At 39.5% G+C, this 24,860-nt stretch overlaps 2 protein-coding genes across 2 annotated transcripts in view; both read left to right on the plus strand.

Annotated features, from left to right (window-relative positions):
* The window catches only part of CAMLG (calcium modulating ligand), a 10,879-nt gene extending 7,186 nt beyond the window's left edge, over positions 1 to 3,693 (plus strand). Inside the window, exon 4 of the mRNA XM_040444504.1 lies at positions 3,068 to 3,693. Coding sequence (XP_040300438.1) covers positions 3,068 to 3,259 — 192 coding nt within the window. The 3' untranslated portion in view covers positions 3,260 to 3,693. The remainder of the gene's footprint in view (positions 1 to 3,067) is intronic.
* Positions 3,694 to 7,597: 3,904 nt separating this feature from the next.
* DDX46 (DEAD-box helicase 46) overlaps positions 7,598 to 24,860 on the plus strand; it is a 72,459-nt gene continuing 55,196 nt past the window's right edge. Inside the window, exons 1-6 of the mRNA XM_040444505.1 lie at positions 7,598 to 7,782; positions 11,903 to 12,088; positions 14,626 to 14,769; positions 20,363 to 20,459; positions 21,771 to 21,936; positions 23,799 to 23,950. Of these exons, the coding sequence (XP_040300439.1) occupies positions 7,766 to 7,782; positions 11,903 to 12,088; positions 14,626 to 14,769; positions 20,363 to 20,459; positions 21,771 to 21,936; positions 23,799 to 23,950 (762 nt within the window). The 5' untranslated portion in view covers positions 7,598 to 7,765. The remainder of the gene's footprint in view (positions 7,783 to 11,902; positions 12,089 to 14,625; positions 14,770 to 20,362; positions 20,460 to 21,770; positions 21,937 to 23,798; positions 23,951 to 24,860) is intronic.

A 24,860-nucleotide genomic window follows, 5' to 3' on the forward strand; every position in this document is an offset into this window, starting at 1 on the left:
CCTTCCTTCCTTCCTTCCTTCCTTCCTTCCTTCCTTCCTTCCTTCCTCCCTCCCTCCCTCCCTTCCTTCCTTCCTTCCTTCCTTCCTTCTTTCTTTCTTTCTTTCTTTCCTTTTTTTTTTACATGTTTATCACTTATTTTTGAGAGAGAGTGCATGTGAACAGAAGTGAGTGGGGGAAGGGCAGAGAGAGAGGGAGACAGAAAATCCCAAGCAAGCTCCATGCTGCCAGCGCAGAGCCTGTCACAGGGCCAAAGCCACGAACCATGAGATCATGATGTGAGCTAAAACCAAGAGCTTAACCAACTGAGCCACCCAGGCACCTTTTTTTTTTTTTTTTTAGAGATTTTATTTTTAAGTAACCTCTACACCCAGCATGGGGCTTGAATTTACAACCCCGAGATCCAGAATAACATGCTGTACCGACTGAGCCAGCCAGGTGCCCCTTGTAGGAATACTTAAGAAAAAATTCTTTTTTTAATGTTTATTTTTGAGAGAGACAGAGACAGAATGTCAGTGGTTTGGGGCAGAGAGAGAGGGAGACACAGAATCTGAAGCAGGTTCCGGGCTCTGAGCTGTCAGCACAGGGCCCAATGCCAGGCTTGAACTCACAAGCTGTGAGATCATGACCTGAGCCGAAGTCAGATGCTCAACCGACTGAGCCATCCAGGCGCCCCTGGAACAGTTTTTAAACAGACAGAAATGTTTAAAGAATTGTACAGTGAGCGCCCATTTCTACTTATTACCTAAATTCTACAAGTAACATTTTTTTATATTATCATGATTTATGCAATTTATCCATTTTCAGTCCATCTTTTTTTTTTTCCTTGATGAGTTTCAAAGTATGTTGTAGATGTTGACATCAATATGCTTTACCCCTACATGTTCTGGTCAGGTGTCATTAACTACAATTCAGTGGTTGTTTATGGTTATTCTTGTTTTCATTAAGGTAAAATTTTCACACAGTAAAATGCTCAAATCTTTAGTGAGTTTTGTCAGCCTGTGAGTCCCAAATCCTTTAAAGGTTTAGAACATGACTGTTAGGAATTTCCACTTTGTCCCTTTTCAGTCAGCTTTCAGCCCCTTACACCCGGAGGGTCTGATTGTTTTTTTCCCACCATAGATTAGTTTTTGCCTATTTTAGTACTTCTTTCTTTCCTTTTTTTTTTAAGATTTCATTTATTAAAAAAAATTTTTTTTGTTTATTTATTTTGAGAGAGAGAGTGTGCACAAGTGGGGAAGGGGCAGAGAGAAGAGAGACACAGAATCCCAAGCAGGCTCTGCCTCATCAGTGCAGAGCCTTTTGTGAGGCTCCAGCTTATGAAGTAGGAGATCATGACCTGCACTGAGATCAAGAGTCGGATGCTTAACCGACTGAGCCACCCAGGTGCCCCTAAGTATTTTATTTTATTTTTTTTAAAAATTTTTTTTTTTCAACGTTTATTTATTTTTGGGACAGAGAGAGACAGAGCATGAACGGGGGAGGGGCAGAGAGAGAGGGAGACACAGAATCGGAAACAGGCTCCAGGCTCTGAGCCATCAGCCCAGAGCCTGACGCGGGGCTCGAACTCACAGACCGCGAGATCGTGACCTGGCTGAAGTTGGACGCACAACCGACTGCGCCACCCAGGCGCCCCCTAAGTATTTTATTTTTAAGTAATCTCTATACCCAGCGTGGGGCTCAAACTCAAAACCCCGAGATCAAGAGCCAGCCCGCTGCTCCTGTTTTAGTATTTCATATATGTGGAATCATTCTTGTACATACTTTTTTGTGCAAGGCTTCTTTTATCCTGCATAATATTGAGTTTCATCCATGTTTTTGAGTGTATCAGGTCATCCACACCCCCTTTTTTTTTCTTAGTAATATTCCATTGTAGGACTGTGTGCATTTGTTGATCTCATCTCCTCTTGATGGTCATCTTGTTTCCAATTTTTGGTTATTATGTCTAAAGCAGCTGACAATTTCTATGAATCCTTTTGTAGACATAGGCTCTATTTTCTCTTGGGTAACCTTTGCTTTTTATATTTAAAAAGTTTTGTAATCATGTGACTGGGTTTGTTGATAACCAAATTGATAAATAAAAATTCAGCCTTGGGTCGCCTGGGTGGCTCAGTCGGTTAAGCATCGACTTCAGCTCATGTCATGATATCATGGTTTGTGAGTTGGAGCCCTGCATTGGCTTTTGTGCTGACAGTGCAGAGCCTGGAGTCTGCTTCGAATTCTATGTCTCCCTCTCTCTCTGCTCCCCCCCTGACCCCTCTCTCTCTCTCTCTCTGTCTCTCTCTCAAAAATTAAGATTAAAAAAAAAAGATAATAGTACTCTTTAAAAAAAAAAAATCAGCCTTGAATCTAAAAATTAGATGAGAAAATTTTATCAGGGGATACATGTTCCATGATATCCTACTGCATGTGTAACAAGTGTGAATTCCTTTGCAAGGCAGATAGGGCTCTACAGAGTGTTGTGATGATTCTGTCACGAATAACTCTGTCCTTTAGTATGGTTGTCACTCTTCAGGCTTTTGTTGTTGTGAGACTTACCTTACAATGAGATTTATCCTCTCATTTTTATCCAGCTAAATCTTGCTCATTCTTGAAGGCCTGTTTTCAGTTTCCAATTCTACTTCCTTTTGAAATAAGATCTTCACTGTGCTTTCTTTATGCATATAACCGTGGACTAATTTCTATCTGCTTTGAGCCACTATGCTATACATTATCCATGCCATTCATTTAGCAGTTATTTATGTCCTGTGTAGTAATGTTTTTCCTGTTTTTGTCTTGTGCGGTTGTATATATCTTAAATTGTTATTTTTGCCTTGCCTCTAAGGCTTTTTTTTTCACTTTTGATAGCATGAATTGTGTCTTTCCCATTATTGCCTAGCGATAGGCATTATATGCTTTACACATTATATGCTTAGTAAATGTTGGTTGATGTATTACTGATTGATGTATTGAAACTTCAGTAATAGTTTTGAATCATTTCGGCGAAAATAGCAGCACTGATCATGTATGTATAGAGCTTAAGTAGTCTTCTGAAAGCTGTAAGATTTATTTAAGTCTTTCTGTGTACAGGGTGAAAAGAAGATAAAGACAACAGTACTAACAGCTGCACTTCTATTATCTGGAATTCCTGCTGAAGTGATAAATCGATCGATGGATACCTATAGTAAAATGGGAGAAGTTTTCACAGATCTCTGTGTCTACTTTTTCACTTTTATCTTTTGTCATGAACTCCTCAATTACTGGGGCTCTGAAGTACCATGAAGCTTGGAGAACACAGAAGGAGAAGCTTATAAAAAAGCAACTTCTCATCTATATTGCAGTGTCTCTAAAAGAGGCAAATCAGTTTACACCTTTATGTCATTCTTTTACTTTATAGGGTTGTAAAATCATTTGATTAGGCATGGAATGGCAGGTTCCCTGATTTAAAAGTGTTGAGTTTGTATTAATACTGATGTGAAGAATATACTACCATGGTCACTAATTGACTTTTCTTGTTTGATTAGAATCCCTAGTCTGTACCTTTCCCTAACTTCTAAGATTTGTAATTCCTCTTTTGGGAGCCGAGCTACTGCTTTTAGGAGAGCAGATGCACACGGTCTCAGCCAGCCCCAAAGGCTGCGACTTGTATTCGTGTTGTTCTGTCCTGAGAAATGGAGCTGTCTTAAAAATAAAATGAAAGAAACTGAATTGTCTAATGTTAAGTCTGCACGTTTTAACTTATAAGAGCTGAATAAGGTAGCCAATTTTATCTTGTTGAGTATCTTAATTTTTACTTCAGCCTAAATATGGAGTAATAGATGAAGTGATTAACATTCATACATGTGAACTTAGAAGGTATTTATGAGGATATTTATTTTAATTTTTGTTTATGAAAATTTTTTTATTACCAAACTCAGAATTGGAAATTTTCACTTTTGAGTTTTCATTTTCTACAACTAAGGTTTTAAAGCAAACTAGAACAGCATGATTAGTATGTATAAAAATGAAATTTGAAAATTGACTGCGGTATGCAACCCACTATCATAGATACCCTTTTAACTAACTTGGTAACTGTCATATTTGGAAGGTTATAAAACATTAGGTGTTAATTTTGCTTGTTATCACATTACCTTAAAGATTTTTGTATGGTCTATTTGATTAATCCTTGTGAAAGGATATATATTAATTAAAAGCATATATATCTTTTTTTTTTTTTAAGTTTTATTTATTTAAGTAATCACTATATCCAGTGTGGGGCTTGAGCTCATGACTTCAGGATCAAGAGTTGCACGCCCCTCTGACTCAGGCACCGCTAAAAAATACACCTTTTTTTTTTCACTACTCCCAAAGTCTTCATTTTTTGTCATTTTACTTTGAACTAGAATAATAGAGAATAAGTATAGTAATTTAAGTGTATCCCCTGACTTAGGATAAGATGATGAGCACATGTTCTTCCTGATTCCATAATGAATCTAGAATCAAGAAGATTAACAAGCATCCTTGGATTTGTCATCTTCCTCCCAATCCCTAGGAAGACACTAGTGGTCTTCAATTGTACGTGTTAACTTCTTTTGTGTCTTTAAAAAAAAAAAAAAATCCCCATTCAGTCGGTTGACACATGCCAAGCTTTAATAATTATAGATCATTATCAAATTTATTTCAGAGGGAAGAGTTGGCTATGTCTGTGTCTGTTAGTGCCATTTTTTTTATTGAGCCAGTTGGCATCTGCCTTACTATTTGCTTAAGTTTGTTGAGTAGTGTCAAACAGAAATGGTAGTTTCTTAGTGTAGGGAATCATGAAGAATTTTTTACTTCAGAAATTTCAAGGACTCGAAATGTATATGAGTAAAAACTAGATGGAAAAGTGACATCTTCGACCAGATTAGTTGTATAAATGGATGTGTGTCACCACCATTGGTCCTAAAAACAATAAGAGGGTTATGAGACACTTAGAGCTGGTTAATTAGGTGTGCCTGGCTGGCTCAGTCAGAGGAACATGTGACTCATGGTCTTGGGGTTGTGAGTTCAAGCCCCATGTTGGGTGTAGAGATTACTTAAAACTATTACTTACGATACTTAAAAAAATGAACTTAGAATCAAAATCTGTTTGGGAAGCCAGGGCATTTTGTTAAAAGTGATGTATTGGAGACATACTGGACTATAATTACTTCTTTTACCTGTCCTAATAGTTAAAAGAATTTTTTCTGGGACATAGAATTGCTTTGAACTTAACGTAAACATATTGTGAACTTAAAAAGACCATCAGAATTGTCACATGATTATATTCTCTTAAAGGGGATTTAGAAATGCATTATCTTGAAAAGAGCTCTGGGCTGGGTATCAGATGCATGGGTTCTGGTTCCAGTTTAGATTCCAAAAAGATTAGTGACCTAGGATTAAGTTTGTTTCCTGAGTCTCCGTTTTCTCACTTAAAATCAAGAAATTCAAGTATATGATTTAAAAAATCTGTTCCAGCTGTAACATTAACTTCTGCATGGCCTCATCCATTTTCATGGCTTCAAATACCCCATTATTAAATGCTTATGACCCCTATCTCTCAGACAACCTCTATTTCTCCCTTGAACTCTACACTCATGTATCCCCTAATGTGGCCATTACTTCCTGGATGTCTAGTAGGCATCTCCAACAACATGTTACTGTAGCAGATCCACTGATTTCCTCTCCTTCCCCTGCCAAATCTGCTTCCATGCCTTTCTTGTTTCTATAAGTTCACCACGACCCACAGTAGTTGTGTTCAAAACCCGAGAGTCCTCTTTTTTTTTAATTTTTATTTTGAGAGAGGAGGGGAGGAGAGAATCCCAAGCAGATTCCATGTTCGTGCAGAGCCCATCATGGGACTCCATCCAAGTGTGAGATCATGACCTGAGCCGGTATCAAGAGTTGGACACTTAACCGACTGAGCCACCTAGGCACCTCCTGAAAGTCCTCTTTATGCCTTCCTTTCCCTCACAGTTCATGTCCACTTTATCAGTTAGTGTTTGGAGAGCTGCCTCAAATACATCCAGGATCTGACCCCTTCTCAGGGTTTCCATGTTTAAGTCACTAGTGGTTTTCTGTTTTTCCTAGACTGAAACCCACACTTGTTACCCACATACAAGCAATGTAGAGTGGCTGGAATACCTGCTGAAACCAAGAGTTGGATGCTTAATGGACTGAGCCACCCAGGTGCACCTAAATATGCAAATTTAAAGTTTACAGTTCTGGGGTGCTTGGGTGGCTCGGTCGTGTCTGCTTTTGATCTCACAGTTCATGACTTGGAGCCCCACATCAAGCTCTCTGCTGTCAATGCGGAGCCTGCTTCAGATCCTCTGTCTTCCTCTCTCTGCCCTTCCCTGTGTGCGCTCTCAAAAATAAATTAAAATAAAATAAGGGTGGCTGGGTGGCTCAGTCGGTTAAGCACCTGACTCTTGATTTTGGCTCAAGTCATGATCTCAGGTTTGTGGGACTGAGTCCCCTGTTGGGCTCTGAACTGGCAGTGTGGAGCCTGCTTGGGATTCTCTGTCTCTTTCTGCTCCTCCTGCACTGGCACTGTCTCTGTCTCTCTCAAAATAAATAAACTTTAAAATAAAATAAAAAATAAGGTTTACAGTTCAATGAGTTTTGACAAATGTATACATCCATGCGTCAACAGCCACAGTCACAATCTAGAATTTTTCTGTCATCCTTAGGTATAAGAAAGTAGAAAAGTAAAGAGGCACGTAAACTATAAGAGCCTCTCTCCAACTTTAGCATTACAGCTTTCTGCTAAAACAGTGCTTATGCTAGGTGAGTCATTCTCAACCTTGAGCGTGCTTCAGAATCACTAAAGAAGCTCAAAAATGCACAAGAAGCACTCCAGACCAATTAAATCAGAATTTAGGTATGGTATTCATGCATCCATGTATTTTTTTTCTTTTTTTAAGATTTTATTTGTAAGTAATCTCTATGCCCAATATGGGCTCCAACTCACAACCTGGAGATCAAGAGCCACATGCTCCACCCAGTGAGCCAGCCAGGTGCCCCATTCATGTATTTTTTTAAAACTTCCAAGCTCAGGCGATATTGAGAACCACTATACTCTTACAAATAGATTTTTAGCTCTCATCCTCTTCTCCACCAACTTCTCAGTCTTCACATCTTACTTCAAAGGTCACATCTTCAGGGATCTCTTTTTGAACCCCTCTCCTTTGCTGTAATCTCTTTCTTATATCTACTTGTGGTTTTAGTTATGTCTGTATCCACTATATTGTAAGCTCCTCAGATCTAGGACATACAGCACGCATAACAATACATACAAATGAATGTATAAATGAATCTGTGAATGGAGATGTTTGTACCATCACTTAGCGCAGGTTAAGGGGGACGGCAGTACAAGTCCTGGGACAACTGGGGGATGCCTATGGCGTCTCGGTGGCCCTTGAAGGAAAGACCCTCCCAGGGCCTGCAAAGCCAAGGAGCCTTCCTTTACCTCACGAACTTTCCGAGGCTTGCAGGGAAAACCCGGCAAAGGACGCGTCTTGCGGCGCGGCCGGCGTTGTGCGGCCTCCAGCCGAAAGGAGTCGCTGTGGAGAGATAGCAGCTTCCGGCCCGCTTTTCCCTTCTCTCTGCCACCGGCGCCAGCACGTCCTGTTTTCGTTGGCTGCTCTCGGATGGCTGCCACCGTTGGGGCTGCTGCTCTCTCTTAGTGCTGCTCCTCGCTCGGCTAGCTGAGGGCGGCGCGGCCTCTTCTTTTGTCCGGTTACCCTGCGCATTGTCCCGAAGGGTGCCGCTTTTCCCGCGGCCGGCAGCATGGGCCGGGAGTCACGGTGAGGCGGCGCGCTGAGAGGGCGAGCGGGCGGGCGGTTTCCTTGAAGTGGGGGAAAGAGGCGGGAGTTGAGGTGCCAGCGGGGCCAGGCCTGACCCCGGGCGGCCCCACGTGCGGCCAGCGCTGACCTCGGCCACTAGAGGGGTTGGGGGACCCCGGCCGAGGGAGTGGCTGTATTTGGGGCGGTGACGGCCACGGGGTTCCCAGCACTGCCTTCGCCGGTTCCAGCCCCTGGAGTGGGACCACCCCTCCAGGGCGTCAGTGATTGGGCACCACATCCCGCCATTTCCATGGAGCCCACCGTGATCGCTCTGGCAGCAGTGATCCCAGTTGAATTTCTTGCAGTTCGCATTTGCCACGTTTGCTTGGCGCCTGTTGCTGCCTATTTTAGTTCTTTGTGTGGTATTTTCCCAAGTCAGTTGAAAGGAGCGTGGAGACCAATATTTTTACATCACCTACAACATTGTACATGACTAGGCTTTTAGTGGTCTACGGTAATTGTTGCATGGAGATTTGTTTTGCAGATAGATTTCATATTTCTTTGTTACGTGTTTTTCTGTCCTTTTAAAGCTGTGCATTGGGAGGTCTTACTAGAATTAGGATATCTCTTCAAAACTTTAGAATGTTACCTGGTTTGGGACCTTGAGGTTTTTATCTCAGCGATGAGTATTTATTTGCTTTGTATTTAGCAGTTACTAAAAGATCCTTTTTATCTGGGATATAAATAATAGTTTATTTTTTGTTAAAATTGTTTAATGTTTATTCATTTTTTGAGAGAGAGAGTGCAAGTGGGGGAGGGGCCTAGAGGGAGGGAGACACAGAACTCAAAGCAGGCTCCAGGCTCTGAACTGTCAGCACAGAGCCCAACTGCGTGGCTGGAACTCATGAACTGTGAGATGATGACCTGAACTGAAGTTGGAGGCTTAACTGACTGAGCCACCCAGTTGACCCTTAATAGTTTATTGACATATAATTAACATTCAGGGAAATAGACAAAGCTTAAGGGTAGAGCTTGCTGAAATTTAGCAAATCCATAAACTGTGGAAACATCACCCGGATAAAGATAAAGAATATTTCTACATCTGCACAAAATTCCTGGGGTGTCTTTTAAATCTTCTTGAAGGCATTGGCTGTTAATTTGGCTACCCAGAGCAGAAACCTGCAAGTGTACTTATTTGATTCATTTTTCTCTCTTAACTGTCTCAACCCAATACGATTCTATATCCTCTCTCCATTCCTGCTCTCTATGACTTAATTCAGACCTAATTATTTAGTGCTCAGACTGCTACACTTGCCTCAAATTGATTATTTTCCTGTGATCTTGCCCTTCTAATAGATTCCTCACACTGCAGCCAGAGTGACACTTCTTAAATAAAGATTATGTCATTCCTCTCTTTTTGTCTGTTTTGGTTCTTTCAAGATGAAGTCACACTCTTCAGCCCGCCTTCAGGGCCCTTCACAATTAAGTCTCTTCCAGCCCTTTAGCCTTCTTCCCTGGCTTGTTTTCTAGGTTAGTTTAGGGACTGATGAAAGGTTCAGAGATGGGAAGATCAAGGTGTTAGAGAAATAAGTGAAGAGCCCAGTTTGCCTGCATATGAAGGTGTCATGAAAGGTTGAAGAAAAGTGGTAGGAGGTAGGTTCTGAAATGGAGTTGGGTCCAGAATGTGGGTGGATTGTAGATTTAGTTTCGAAGTTAAGATTTTAATTGAGAGCCTTTGAAGATTTTAAGAAATGAGTGTGTATGTTTATAATGTGGTCAGAATTCTGCTTTATGAAGATTACCTTAGCAGCAATGAGTAAAACAGATTTAAGGGAAAAGAGGGTAGAAGCAAGATTTCTAAAGGTCTTCTAAAATGCCCTAACTACATAACTTTGATATGGAGTCATGACAGAACTCTGAGGAGGTGATAAAATTGAAAAGAATCACAGAGGTGAAATTGGTGATATTTGGTGTTTTATTGGTTGTGTAGAATGAGATATTGAAGATAATTGATACTTTGAGCCTACTGACTCAAAGTTGGGATGACAAATGGTTTGGGGAGGGAAAGGCAGTAAGTTTGAGTTTCTAGGGGCACCTGGGTGGCTCAGTCAGTTAAGCGTCCAACTTCAGCTCAGGTCATGATGATCTCATGGTCTGTGGGTTCGAGCCCTGCATCGGGCTCTGTGCTGACAGCTCAGAGCCTGGAGCCTACTTACGATTTTGTGTCTCCCTCTCTCTCTGAGCATCCCCTGCTCATGCTGTCTATCTGTCTGTCTCTCTCAAAAATAAATAAACATTAAAAAATAAGCTTGGGTTTCTACACATTTAATTTCACGTGCTTAAAGGATAATGAGGTATACTCATTCCCTAGCCATCTTATCCACGTTTATCGCTTTAAGTAGCCTTTGTACACTGATGACTCCCTTGGTGAACCCTGGACTCATATTTTCAACTACCTCCTGTACATCTCCATGTGAATGCCTAATATCCTGATTTCCCACTCTCCCCCCACATCTACTCCTCCTCAAGCTTCCTATCTTAGTACGCAGCAACTTTGTCTTTCTGCTTGGTCCGCGCAAGTATCTCAGCAACACTCGTGACTTCTCCCTTGCTGTCCCACTTGACATTGAATTAGTCCTTAAATACAATCAGCTCTAGCTCCGTGATACCTACATTTTGACCCTTCCTATGGCAACTCTGAACCTGACATTCTGATCCATGCCACTACTCTCTTACTTGGGTGATTGCTATAGCATTCTACCTGTTTTCCTTGCTTCTGCACTTGGCTTCCTTCAGTTTGTTCTCCCCTCAGTAGCCAAATTTTTTTTTTTTTAAGTTTATTTATTTTGAGAGGGCATGCACATATGCATTCGTTGGGGAGGGGCAGAGAGAGAGGGAGAGAGCATCCTAAGCAGTCTCCGTACTATTGGTGCAGAGCCTGATGTGGGGCTCTAACCCAGGAATCATGAAGTCATGACCTGAGCTGAAATCAAGAGTCGGATGCTTAGCCAACTGAGCCACCCAGGTACCTCCATGCTTTAAAAACTGAGGTAACGTTGCTCCTGTGCTTAAAATTTTCCAGTAACCTCAACTTACTCAGATCTATAAGGCTCTACAAATCTGTGCATGTTTGGCTGCGCTGTGGTATCTCTGACCTCATTTCATGGTACTCTTTCTTGGTCATTCAGCCCTAGCCACATCTGCCTTCCTTGCTGTTCCTTGGACACACCAGTCAAACTTTGTCTTCAGGGTCTTTGCACTTGTGGTGCCTGAAAAGTTTCTCCCCGATATATCTACACGGTTCTTTTTACTTTTCTCAAACTTCCAAAATGTCTCTTAGCACATTTTTCTCTAGTCACCTAGTGTAAAATAGCAAACCTCCTACCTCCCATCCTCTCTTTCATCTACTCTAATATGTTTTTCTCCATAGCACCACGTGATGGTGATGTATTGTTTATTTTTTTCTTTACTGGTCATCCCTTTTTTTTTTTTTTTTTTTTTACCAGAATGCAAGTTGCTTGGGACCCAGAGGCAGGAGTTTGATCTGTTCTTTTTACTGTCCTTGTTTCCCTTTTAAGATAGTTTTTTTTTCCCTCTCTACATGGACTATAAATGAAGGAATCATTACTTCCCTCTGATTTTAAGAATTGTAGGGGTTCCTGGCTGGCTCAGTGAGAAGAGCATGTGATTCTTGGTCTCAGGGTTGTGATTTCAAGCCCCACGTTGGTTGTGGAGATTACTTAAATAAACAAACTTAAAAAAAAAGAGTTTATGTGTATAAAGTCCTTTCATTGTTGGGGCACCTGGGTGACTCAGTCGGTTGAGCGTCCGACTTTGGCTCACATCATGATCTCGTGGTCTGTGAGTTCGAGCCCCACGTCGGGCACTTTGCTGACAGCTCGGAGCCTGGAACCGGCTTCGGATTCTGTGTCTCCCTCTCTCTCTGCCCCTCCCCCACTCATGCTCTGTCTCTCTCTCTCTCTCTGTCAAAAATAAATAAACATTAAAAAAATTAAAAAAAAAACCAAAGTCCTTTCATTGTTTAATTTGTGTGCTGAGATATATTGGGAAAATGTGATTAAATGAAATATCATACAAGCTAACTGTGTTTCCTAAACTTAATCTTGACCTTACTTTCTAGCCATTATCGGAAGCGGTCAGCATCAAGGGGGCGCTCTGGAAGTCGATCTAGAAGTCGCTCACCTGACAAAAGAAGTAAACGTGGAGATGACAGGCGGTCTAGAAGCCGAGATAGAGATAGAAGGAGAGAGAGGTCTCGTAGCAGGGATAAAAGAAGATCTCGGTCAAGAGACCGGAAGCGCCTGAGGTAAGAATTTAAAGATTCACGATAAATTGGTCTCTGTCAGCTAAATTCAGCTTCTTCAAAAGTGTGATTTGGACTGGATTTTAGTGGCCCCTTTATAGGCACTCTGTTTTAACTCCAGCTTGTTTGATTAGGTCAAGAAGTGATTTGCCTGGAATAAAGACTTTCAAACAGTATTTTACGTTTGGAAACGTTTGGCTCTATTTCCTGTAATCCAAAGAGAACCAAATAAATAAAAATTAAGAAAGGGTGGGCAGTGCCCAGCTGGGATTAGTGGGTAGAGCATACAATTCTTGATTGCTGGTTTATGAGTTTTACCCTTGTGTTGGGTGTGGAGCCTACTTAAAAACCAAAACCAAAACCAAACCAAAGAGAACCTTCAGAGCCCCCTGAGGGAGGTTTTAAAAGCCAGTAGAAGATAAGGTGATATGTTGTCAAGGGGGTTCTGTTCTAATTCTGTCCCAAGAACGCTGACGACTATGTTCAGAGCAGCCACTAAAGCTGATAGGAGAAGGAAAAAGGATAGAGCTACCCAAGCCCTACTTGCTGTTTGTCACTTAAAAAAAAAAAATTTAAGGATTTGTATTTTTAAGTAATCCCTACACCCATTGTGGGGCTCAAACTTACCCAAAATCATGAGTTGATTGCTCTACTGACTGAGCCATCCGGGCGCTCCCGTTTGACACAATTTTTAAAAACCATTTTATTTTTTATTTTTTATTTTTTTTTATTTTTATTAAAAAAAAAATTTTTTTTTAACGTTTATTTATTTTTGAGACAGAGAGAGACAGAGCACGAACGGGGGAGGGTCAGAGAGAGAGGGAGACACAGAATCTGAAACAGGCTTCAGGCTCTGAGCAGTCAGCACAGAGCCCGATGCGGGGCTCAAACTCACGGACCGCGAGATCGTGACCTGAGCCGAAGTCAGACGCTCAACCGACTGAGCCACCCAGGTGCCCCTTAAAAACCATTTTAGATTTAAACGAAAAAACACCCTAATTTTTATTTTACATGCTTGCATTTTCTTAGGCACGAATCAAGCAGCTATAACCTTCCTAAGAGGTGAAAGACACTGTCTTTAAATAAAAATCTTTGCCACACCAAAAAAAATTTCTGATAAGTTTTTTATTAAAATAGGAAAGAAGACAGGGTTGTATAGGTGTTATGAACTAATCACAGAAAAAAAACCCTATTTTTTTCCAAACATTAGAAGGAGAACTAGCAAAGGTACTCAAGGAGAATATTCATCTTTTAGAATGCATATAGTGCAATTTCTTCAGTTTTGTATTATGTGGTCCCAGGAACAGTTTCATATAATTCAGTCAAGTATGTGTTAAGTGAAATTGATTACTTAAGATAATGTCTTTAACTTTTGAGAGTGAATCACGAGGTTTTAGGGACACCTGGGTGTCTCCGTCAGTTAAGTGTCCAACTTTGGCTCCGGTCATGATTTCACACTTCATGAGTTTGAACCCTGCATAGGGCTCTCTGCTGTCAGCGCCGAGCCTGCTTCGGATCCTCTGTCTCCCTCTCTCTCTGCCCCTCCCTGACTTGTGCTTTTTTTTCTTGCTCTTTCAAAAATAAATAAACTTAAAATAAAAAAAAGAATCATGAGGTTTTAGAGCAAGAAGGATTTTGAGATTATGTAAGTAAAGTCTCCATATCATATAGATAAGGAAACTGAGCCACAGAGTTGATCTGCCATATGTCATGTGACTGCCAGCTCTAGAATAGAAATTTTTGTTTCCTACTCTTCATGTCTGTGATCTTCCCATAGCCCCATTGTGCCTATCCTTATACTTAGGTTTTGGCTGATTTTGGGTTTTAGATTTTCTACTGTAGGCCGTAGATTTCAAAAAGCTATTATGACAGATTTGCTATGTTTTTCAACAAATATTATTTTGGAATTAGTATCAGTTTTTTGTTGACCATTTGTAAGAATTGGCTTTACTTGTTCCCTGTTTATTTACTAAAGTTTATTTATTTATTTTGAGAGAGAGAACCAGCAGGGGAGGGGAAGGGAGAAAGAATTGAAAGCAGGCTCCATGCTGTCATGCTGTCAGTGCAGAGCCCATTGAGGGACTTGAACTCATTAATCCAGATACCATGACCTGAGCCCAAACCAAGAGTCAGACCCTTAACAAACTGAGCTACCTAGGCGCCCTACTTGTTCCCTATCTATCTATTTATTTTTAAAATTTATTTATTTTGAGAGAGAGAAAGAGAGAGCTGGGGAGGGGCAGAGAGAGAGGGAGAGAGAATCCTAAGCACGCTCCACACTGTCAGTGCAGAATCTGATGTGTGGCTTAAACTCACCAACTATGAGATCATGACCTGAGCCAAAACCAAGAGGCAGACGCTTAAACAACTGAACCACCTAGGTGCCCCAATTGTTCCCTATTTATATCTGATTTGATGGTTAATTGAAATCTCAGCCTTTAGTAATGGTAATAATTAAGAAGCTCTTTCAACATGGCACAGAAACATTATCTGAAAGAATCTCTAATTGGTCACAGAATGAATGGAAAGTGTCCTTTCAGGCGTTCCAGAAGTAGAGAGAGAGATCGAAGTCGAGAGCGAAGAAGATCTCGAAGTCGAGACAGGAGACGCTCCAGGAGTAGAAGCCGAGGCCGGCGATCCAGATCCTCAAGTCCTGGCAATAAAAGCAAGAAAGCTGAGAATAGGTAATGTTATCATTGGACTGTATCTGTCTTGAAGGTTGGGAACTGACTCTTCACTATTCCTTTTCTCTCTTTTTCTTTTTTTTTCCCACTGATTTTGGCTGCTATGATGAACTGTTGGTTGAATTTTAATAGGTTATAAAGCTTGTAAATTATTGGAAAATACTAGATTCGATTGGTTTTAACACTCAATACATTGTTCTCTTTAATATCTACTTTTAATAATCAGGAATATATTATATAAACCTCTTCCTAGGAACTCTGGTTTTCTTTTGAGGTATGTTTTTAACATTTTTAACATTGATTTGACAGATAACTTTTTTTTTAACGTTTATTTTTGAGAGAGAGAGAGAGCGGGAGCAGAAGGGGGGGAAGAGAGAGTGGGAGAGAGAGAATCTTAAGCAGGCTCTGTGCTAACAGCTCAGGACCTGATATGGGGCTCAAACTCACGAACCTTGAGATTGTGACCTGAGCTGAAATCAAGAGTCAGATGGTTAACTGACTGAGCCACCCAAGCATCCCATTTGACAGTTTTTAAATCATGACATGTATTACTGAATTGCTGTTCAGGATGGGTGTGAACTTTGCTTGTGTTAAGTTAAATATACATGTTTCCTTAACATGCCAGTACCATTCAATTTTGAGTTATTGGTTATGTCTTTTAGACATAATATGTTTACTTTTTTATCTGTGTCATTTATGTTTATTCTTTATATTTGTCTTGTCAATGGTTCATTCTTTTCCTGTTTGTAAAAGTGGTGTCAAAGGATAGTCAATACATGAATTTGTGTCTGTTTTCTGTACCTTCTTCATATTAGTCGTGAGGATTTTTTTCCTGTCATTAATTTTGTTAGTTTTATTTTACTGAGGTCCATATAATAATGTCCATTAGGACTATTTTAAGTTAAAATATAAATTCAGAAAAGTGAATGAAGTATAAATATGCAGTTTATTAAGTAATTATAAAGCAATACTCATGTAAACACCACTAAGGTTTAGAAATACAACATTGTCAGTATCTCCAGAAGCCATCCATGTCTGTTCTCTAACCTAGCTCTTTACTACCCTAGATAAAACCATTCCTGACTTTTGTACTAGTAACTTCTTTCTATTTATTTATCATCTGTGTTTGCATCTGGAAAAAGAATAGTTTAGATTTGTATGTTTTTTTAACTTTACCTGAATGAATCACATATTCTTTTGTATCTGTGTTGGTGATTGTTTGAGACTCATCTGTGTTACATATAACAGTAGGTCGTTTTCATTGCTGAATACTATTCTGCGGCATAAATATACCACTATATATCCATTTTACTGAGGTACGTGTTTGGGTTGTTTTAACTTTTAGGTGCTTGTGAATGTTTTTTTTTTTTAAGTTTATTACATTTATTTTGGGGAGAGAGAGAGAGAAAGAGAGCAAGTGAGGGAGGGGTGGAGAGAGAGGGAGACACAGAAGGAATCTGAAGCAGGCTCCAGGCTCTAAGCTGTCAGCACAGAGCCCGATCTGGGGCTCGAACTTGTGGACTGTGAGATCATGACCTGAGCTGAAGTTAGATGCTCAACTGACTGAACCACCCAGGTGCCCTGTGAACATTTGTATGTATGTTTCCTAGTGTACATGTGCATGAGTTTCCCTAGTCTGTATATATGAATGAATTACATGGCCATAGAATTAACATAGCTTCAAAAAAAAAAAAAAAAAAGAATTAACATACCTTCGTTTTTACTAGGTGATCCCAAATGCTTTCCAGAGGGGTTATACTAATTATACTCCCACAAACATTATAATTGTGTTGTCTCGTACCCTTCCTAGTATTTGGTATTGTCAGTCCTTCTAATTTTTGCTAACTGGTTAGATATGTTATACCAATATCATTGTGGTTTTAACTTGTATTTCTCTACCAGTGAGGTTGAACATCTTTTCATATGTTTGCTTGTCATTCGAATTTCTTCTTTTCTGAAGTATGTTAAAAATCTTTTTGCTTATTTTCCTGTTGGGTTGTTTCTTTAAAAATTGATTTATAGGAAGTTTTTGTTGTTATTTTTAAATATCCTGGATGGTTGTTTACTGTCATTTTTATGAATGGCAAATATACTGTCTTACTCTGTAGTTTGTCTTTTCACTCTGCAATGATACTTTTGATGAACAGAGACTTAAGAAAGAAGAAACATTTCTCGATTCATTTTGTGTATTGAGAAGAATGTAGATATTAAAACCTGACAAGGGCAGTGTGAGAAAATTATAGGCTATACTCATTCTAAACATAAATATTATATCAAATCCAACCATATGTAAAAAAAATAATTATGACTTAGTTGGATTTATTCCAGAAATGGAAGATTAGTTTAACATTAGAAAATGTATCATTGTAATACTTTATATTAGTAAGAGCCAAAGTGAAAATTCTTAGTTATTTAAGTAGATTCAGAAAAGTGTTTTTTGTGTTTTCTTAAAATTTTTAAAAAAATCTTTATTTTTTTAGTTTACATCCACATTAGCATGTAGTGCAACAATGCTTTTAGGAGTAGATTCCTTAATGCCCCTTACCCATTTAGCCCATCCCCTCTCCCATAGCCCCTCTAGTAACCTTTTGTTTGTTCTCCATATTTAAGAGTCTCTTATGTTTTTGCCCCTTATGTTCATCTAGAGTCCTCATATGAGTGAAGTCATATGATAGTTGTCTTTCTCTAATTTCGCTTAGCATAATACCCTCTAGTTCCATCCACGTAGTTGCAAATGGCAAGATGTCATTCTTTTTGGTTGCCGAGTAATACTCCATTGTATAGATATACCACATCTTCTTTATCCATTCATCCATCCATGGACATTTGGGCTCTTTCCATACTTCGGCTATTGTCAGTAGTGCTGCTATAAACATTGGGGTGCACGTGCCCCTTCGAAACAGCATACCTGTATCTCTTGGATACATACCTAGTAGTGCAATTGCTAGGTTGTAGGGTAGTTCTAATTTTAATTTTTTGAGGAAACTCCATACTGTTTTCCAGAGTGGCTGCATCAGCTTGCATTGCCACCAACAATGCAAAGAGATCCTCTTTCTCCTCATCCTCGCCAACATCTGTTGTTGCCTGAGTTGTTGATGTTAGCCATTCTGACAGGTGTGAAGTGGTATCTCATTGTGGTTTTGATTTGTATTTCCCTAATGATGAGTGATGTTGAGCATTTTTTCACGTGTCGGTTGGCCATATGGATGTCTTCTTTGGAGAAGTGTCTATTCATGTTTTTTGCCCATTTCTTCACTCGATTATTTGTTTTTATTTTATTTTATTTAAAAAAAAATTTTTTTTCAACGTTTATTTATTTTTGGGACAGAGAGAGACAGAGCATGAACGGGGGAGGGGCAGAGAGAGGGAGACACAGAATCGGAAACAGGCTCCGAGCCATCAGCCCAGAGCCCGACGCAGGGCTCGAACTCACGGACCGCGAGATCGTGACCTGGCTGAAGTCGGACGCTTAACTGACTGCGCCACCCAGGCGCCCGTCGATTATTTGTTTTTTGGGTGTTGAGTTTGAGAAGTTCTTTACGGATTTTGGATACTAACCCTTTATCTAATAATGTTGTTTGCAAATATCTTTTCCCATTCTGTCGGTTGCCTTTTCGTTTTGCTGATTGTTTCCTTTGTGGTGTAGGAGCTTTTTATTTTGATGAGGTCCCAATAGTTCATGTTTGCTTTTGTTTCCCTTGCCTCCAGAGATGCGTTGAGTAAGAAGTTGCTGAGGCCGAGGTCAGAGAGGTTTTTGCCTGCTTTCTCCTCGAGGATTTTGATGGCTTCCTGCCTTACATTTAGGTCTTTCATCCATTTTGAGTTTATTTTCGTGTATGGTGTAAGAAAGTGGTCCAGGTTCATTTTTCTGCATGTCGCTGTCCAGTTTTCCCAGCACCATTTGCTGAAGAGACTGTCTTTATTCCATTGGATATTCTTTCCTGCTTTGTCAAAGATGAGTTGGCCATACACTTGTGGGTCCATTTCTGGGTTCTCTACTCTGTTCCATTGATCTGAGTGTCTGTTTTTGTGCCAGTACCATACTGTCTTGATGATTACAGCTTTCTAATACAGCCTAAAGTCCAGGACTGTGATGCCTCCTGCTTTGGTTTTCTTTTTGAAGATTGTTGTTGCTATTTAGGGTCTTTTCTGGTTCTTAGCATACATGGATAGAAAAGTATTTGACAAACTGATTGAAAAATTAGAAATGCAATGGCATAAACAATCTTTTTTTTTTTAATTTTTATTATTTTTGAGAGACAGAGAGACAGAACATGAATGGGGGAGGAGCAGAGAGAGAGGGGGACACAGAATCCAAAGCAGGCTCCAGGCTCTGTGCTATCAGCACAGAGCCCGACGCGCACAAACTGTGAGATCATGACCTTAGGCAAAGTTGAATGCTCAACTGACTGAGCCACCCAGCTGCCCCTCTAATGTACTTTTTTTTTTACTTTTTTTTTTTTTTTTTTAACGTTTATTTATTTTTGAGACCGAGAGAGACAGAGCATGAACAGGGAAGGGTCAGAGAGATGGAGACACAGAATCTGAAACAGGCTCCAGGCCCTGAGCTGTCAGCACAGAGCCTGACGCGGGGCTCGAACTCACTGACCGTGAAATCATGACCTGAGTTGAAGTCGGCCGCTTAACAGACTGAGCCACCCAGGCGCCCCTCTAATGTACTTTTAAAAGCACCAATTATAAGGGGTGTAAAAGTAGACTGAAATGATTGCATTAAAATAAGAAATTTTATTCATTATAAGATATCATACATAGGGGAAAATGCACGTCTATTGGGGTTTTAAACATTATTACATACCAAATTATCTTGTAGAATATTAATGTTTTGGTATATTTCTTTGTGTGTCAAATTTTACCTCCTATTTAAATTTTGTAATTATTTTTATGTGATATGTCCACTTTTTCTTGGGCAAATTGCCAAATATTTAATAATTAATGATATTTGTTGCTACTTACAGGATTAAGTTTTCATTATATTTCCAGGATGTTTATTAACGTAATATGAAAGTGAAATTGACTCTCAGAAGTTAAATGTAAAATGCAGGTCGGGGCACCTGGGTGCCTCAGTCATTTAAGCATCTGACTCTTGATTTCAGCTGAGGTCATGATCTCGTGGGTTCGGTTCGTGGGTTTGAGCCCTGCATCAGGCTCCATGCTGTCGGTGTGGATCCTGCTTGGGATTCTCTCTTCCTCTCTCTGCTCCTCCCACACTCATGCTGCCTCTGTCTCTCTCAAAATAAATAAATAAACTTTAAAAAAAAAGTAAAATGCAGGTCTTTACAAATATTTTAAGGGGTGTGTGGGTGGCTCAGTTCGGTTGAGCGTCCCACTTCAGCTCAGGTCATGATGTTGCAGTTTGTCAGTTCAAGCCCCGCGTTGGGCTTTGTGCTGACAGCTCAGCACGTGGAGCCTGCTTTACATTCTGTGTCTTCCTGTCTTTCTGACCCTCCCCTGCTCACACTCTGTCTCTGTTTCTCTCAAAAATAAAAATTATAAAAAATTAAAAAAAAAATTTTTAAATGTGAATGTTTCTGAATACAAATAGATGATGTTTCTTTTTTTCTTTTTTTTGTAGGTCTAGGTCCAAAGAGAAAACAGATAGTGGGGAAAGTTCTAAAGAGAAGAAAAAAGACAAAGATGACAAGGAAGATGAAAAAGAAAAAGATGCTGGTGTATGTTTACTAACAAATAATTGTATAATATCAAGCTTGTTTCTGTAATCACAGATTGTTGTTTTTTTTATTGCTATGTATTTTGAACTTTAAAAAAAATTATTTATTTATTCATTTTTAAATGTTTATTTTTGAGAGCTAGAGAGAGCACGAACAAGGAAGGGGCATAGAGAAAGGGAGAAACAGAATCCAAAGCAGGCTCCAGGTCCTGAGTTTCAGTATAGAGCCTAATATGGGGCTTGAACTCACAGCTGCCATACCATGACCTGAGGTGAAATCAAGAGTTGGTCGTTTAACTGACTGAGCCACCCAGGTATCCCTGGATAAAGCCTTTACAAAGGCTGTTTCTAGGAAACTTAAACTTAAAGGCTAAACACAAAAGCTGGTTGTTTTTTTGTTTTTAAATATATTTTTAATGTTTTTTGTTTCTTTTGTGGGGTGGGCAGAGGGGCATAGAGAGAGAATGAGTAGAGAATCCCAAACACTCTGCATTGTCAGCATGGAGCCTGATGCATGGCTGGATCTCTTGAACCTGTGAAATCATGACCTGAGCCAAAATCAGGAGTTGGACACTTAACCAACTGAGTCACCCAGGTGCCCCCTATGACCAAAGCTTTTTTTTTTTTTTTTTTCAACGTTTTTAAATTTATTTTTGGGACAGAGAGAGACAGAGCATGAACAGGGGAGGGGCAGAGAGAGAGGGAGACACAGAATCGGAAACAGGCTCCAGGCTCCAAGCCATCAGCCCAGAGCCTGGCGCGGGGCTCGAACTCACGGACCACGAGATCGTGACCTGGCTGAAGTCGGACACTTAACTGACTGCGCCACCCAGGCGCCCCTGACCAAAGCTTTTTAATCATGTTGGTACATAGCTTTCCCTTACTCAGTTTCTAATAGAAAATTTCTTTTTCATGGTGGCAGTTTAAGAGGAGTTTAGAGGATTTGAAGTTGACAATAACTGACAGCTAGGGAATTTTGTGTGTTTATTTATCTAGTTTCTAGTTGAGGAAGAAAGTGAATTCCTGTGTGTATTTTGCTGTAATGAAAAAGAGATTAGATTATGGTTTTTGAAGTCTGTCTGCTTTCTTAGTTGAAGATGCTTTTTGTTATGAATTCATTTTGCTGGTGTATTTGTGGATATGTTTAAAAGATGTGTGATCTAAATCTTTTCTAAACTAAGGAGTTTGTAAATACATGTTTTTTCCTTTTCCTTTCTTATACTTTGAAAAAGTTATTTGGAATATTGCTGAAATTAAGTTGTTAATCTTTGTTTCCTTCTCTCACTGTCTCTCTTGTCCCCCCCACCCCAAGAACTTTGATCAGAATAAGCTGGAAGAAGAAATGAGGAAGCGAAAAGAACGAGTAGAAAAATGGCGAGAGGAGCAACGTAAAAAGGCCATGGAAAACATAGGGGAACTAAAAAAGGAAATTGAAGAGATGAAACAAGGGAAAAAATGGAGTTTAGAAGATGATGATGGTATATTCATTTGGTACACTAATAGTCTATATAACAATTCATGTAGAATATTCTAGAAATATGAATAATACTTCATAGTGGAAATTTTTAGGCATTTTTTTCTCTTGTGGAAAAACGTACCATTTTAACCTTTTTTTAAATGTACAATTCCATGGCATTAAGTACATTCATGGTGTTGTGTATCATCCATCATCACCAGCCATTTCCAGAATGTTTTCATCATCCCAAACAGAAACTCTGTGCCCACAAAGATTAATTCCCCATCCTGCCCTACCCTCCACCTACTTATCCCCCAAAATATCTATTCTATGAATTTGCCTTTTGTAAGTACCTCACATAAATGCAGTCATACGGTCTTTGCCCTTTTGTGGCTGGCCTATTTGACTCAACATAATGTCCTCAAGGTTCTTCCATGTTGTAGCATGTGTCAAAATTTCATTCCTTTTTTATGGCTGAATGATACTCCATTGTATGTGTATACTGCGTTTTGTTTACCTATTGGTCTATTGGATATGTAGGTTGTTTACACCTTTTGACTGTTGTGAATAAAGCTGCTGCAAGTATTGGTATGCAAATATACATTTGAATCCCTGCTTTTAGTTTTTTAGTTAATATACCTAGGAGTGGAATTGCTGGGTTCATATTGAGATATTAAATCTCTCTAATAATATTTATGTTAAAATGTAAAGTGTAGGATAGTGTTCAGTAAGGATCACTGATTTTTTTTTTTTTAATTTTTTTTTCAACGTTTTTATTTGTTTTTGGGACAGAGAGAGACAGAGCATGAACGGGGGAGGGGCAGAGAGAGAGGGAGACACAGAATCGGAAACAGGCTCCAGGCTCTGAGCCATCAGCCCAGAGCCCGACGCGGGGCTGGAACTCACGGACCGCGAGATCGTGACCTGGCTGAAGTCGGATGCTTAACCGACTGCGCCACCCAGGCGCCCCAAGGATCACTGATTTTACCTCATTTTTGTTGTTTTTTTATTAAAAAAAATTTTTTTAATGTTTATTTTTGAGAGAGAGAGACAGAGTGTGAGTGGGGGACGGTCAGACAGAGAGGGGGAGACAGAGTCCGAAGCAGGCTCCAATCTCAGCGGTCAGCACAGAGCCTGACACAGGGCTCGAACTCAAACCGTGAGCCAAAGTCAGACGCTTAACTTACTGAGCCACCCAGGCGCCCCTCACTGGTTTTACTTGAGAGTGGAGAGTTGAGTTCTTATGGGCACAGTCAGTAAATAGCTCTTTAATTTTTTTATTACAAATAAGAATATTAGTAATGAAGGTAAGTTAAAGGCATGTTTTCAGGTCCCTCCTGATTTTTCATAACTTACAAGGGAACTATTTCCCTGGCGTATATGATTTTTACTTTTAGATTTTAGTGAAGTAAAAGAGTGTGAAATTTTATAGGGAAATGGAGTTTTGCTCTATTTTTCCGTGAAAATTTTGGTGAATTTTTCATCTTCTATGAAAGTTTCACAGAGTGGTTTAAATAAATGAAGAGAATGTATTTTTAAGGGGTGATGATATCTTTGATATGTGAAAAAAAAGATTATCTTGAATTGAAAATGTGCGATTTTTTTTTGTGATTTTAAAAAAAGGTAATTGAAAGAAATGTACTATTTAACAGAAAGTTTTTAGTCCTGTCTCTTTTCAATGTATCATGTGATTTATATCATTATGTAAAATTGATGCATGCTTGCTAAGTGTAATAACTTGTTAAGTTTGAGTATTTGAACTGCTTCGTGCCTGGGTTGGTTGGAAAGGAGGGTGTGAGGGAAGAGGTCACGGTGAGAGGCATTCTGATTATGAAGTATTTCCTTTTGAAACATATGTACAAAAGAGTGATTCTGCTCTTTTAGATGATGAAGATGATCCTGCAGAAGCTGAAAAGGAAGGAAATGAAATGGAGGGTGAGGAGTTAGATCCATTAGATGCTTATATGGAAGAAGTGAAAGAGGAAGTAAAAAAGTTTAATATGCGAAGTGTGAAGGGTGGTGGAGGGAATGAAAAGGTATACCATTTTCTCTTATTTTTTAAAGATTTTTCCAGTATTCTTAATTGGATAACGAATTCTTGTCACATTGACCTACCACTGACTTGCCTCAGTGTATAAATTTGATTCCTCCCCTCTCTCAGAAATGCTAGTGCTTTTTCTCAGTCCCACAGATATTAGGGAATTTTAGCTGTAAGCGTTCTTTCAAAAAGTTGCTCTTACTGCCACCATCTGTATTTAGTGTCTTTCCTTACTGCTGACTTCTCATTAGGTCCTCTCCAGACTTCATTGGCACTTTCAGCTTTCATATCTCTGATCCCCTTTACCAGTGTATTTTTCTTCTTTTTATTTTTTTTTTTTAAATTTTTTTTTCAACGTTTATTTATTTTTGGGACAGAGAGAGACAGAGCATGAACGGGGGAGGGGCAGAGAGAGAGGGAGACACAGAATCGGAAACAGGCTCCAGGCTCTGAGCCATCAGCCCAGAGCCTGACGCGGGGCTCGAACTCCCGGACCGCGAGATCGTGACCTGGCTGAAGTCGGACGCTTAACCGACTGTGCCACCCAGGCGCCCCTTTTTCTTCTTTTTAATAGCATTTGTTGTCTTCTGGCAAATTATCTGATTTAGTTTTTACTGTGTTTATTGTTTCTCTCTTGTAAAATGAGAGCTCTCTAATGGTAGTGACCTTTACCTGCTTTATTGATTTATCCTAAGCTCTTTCAACAGTGTCTGGCTTGTCCAATGAGTAAAAAGTACCATTTAGAAGTATTTTTAAGTGAATTATATTACATTTTTATATGTTCTATAACATTATATATTACGTAAAATGATATAAAATTACATTAAACAGTATTATATAAAATATATAGTAAACTTTATATTGTATAATCCAGTTAATGTTACATTTTAAAATTTAAACAAATTCAT

This window comes from Herpailurus yagouaroundi, unplaced genomic scaffold (assembly GCF_014898765.1).
Source record: "Herpailurus yagouaroundi ecotype Mexico unplaced genomic scaffold, PumYag 192, whole genome shotgun sequence".
Lineage (NCBI taxonomy): Eukaryota > Metazoa > Chordata > Mammalia > Carnivora > Felidae > Herpailurus > Herpailurus yagouaroundi.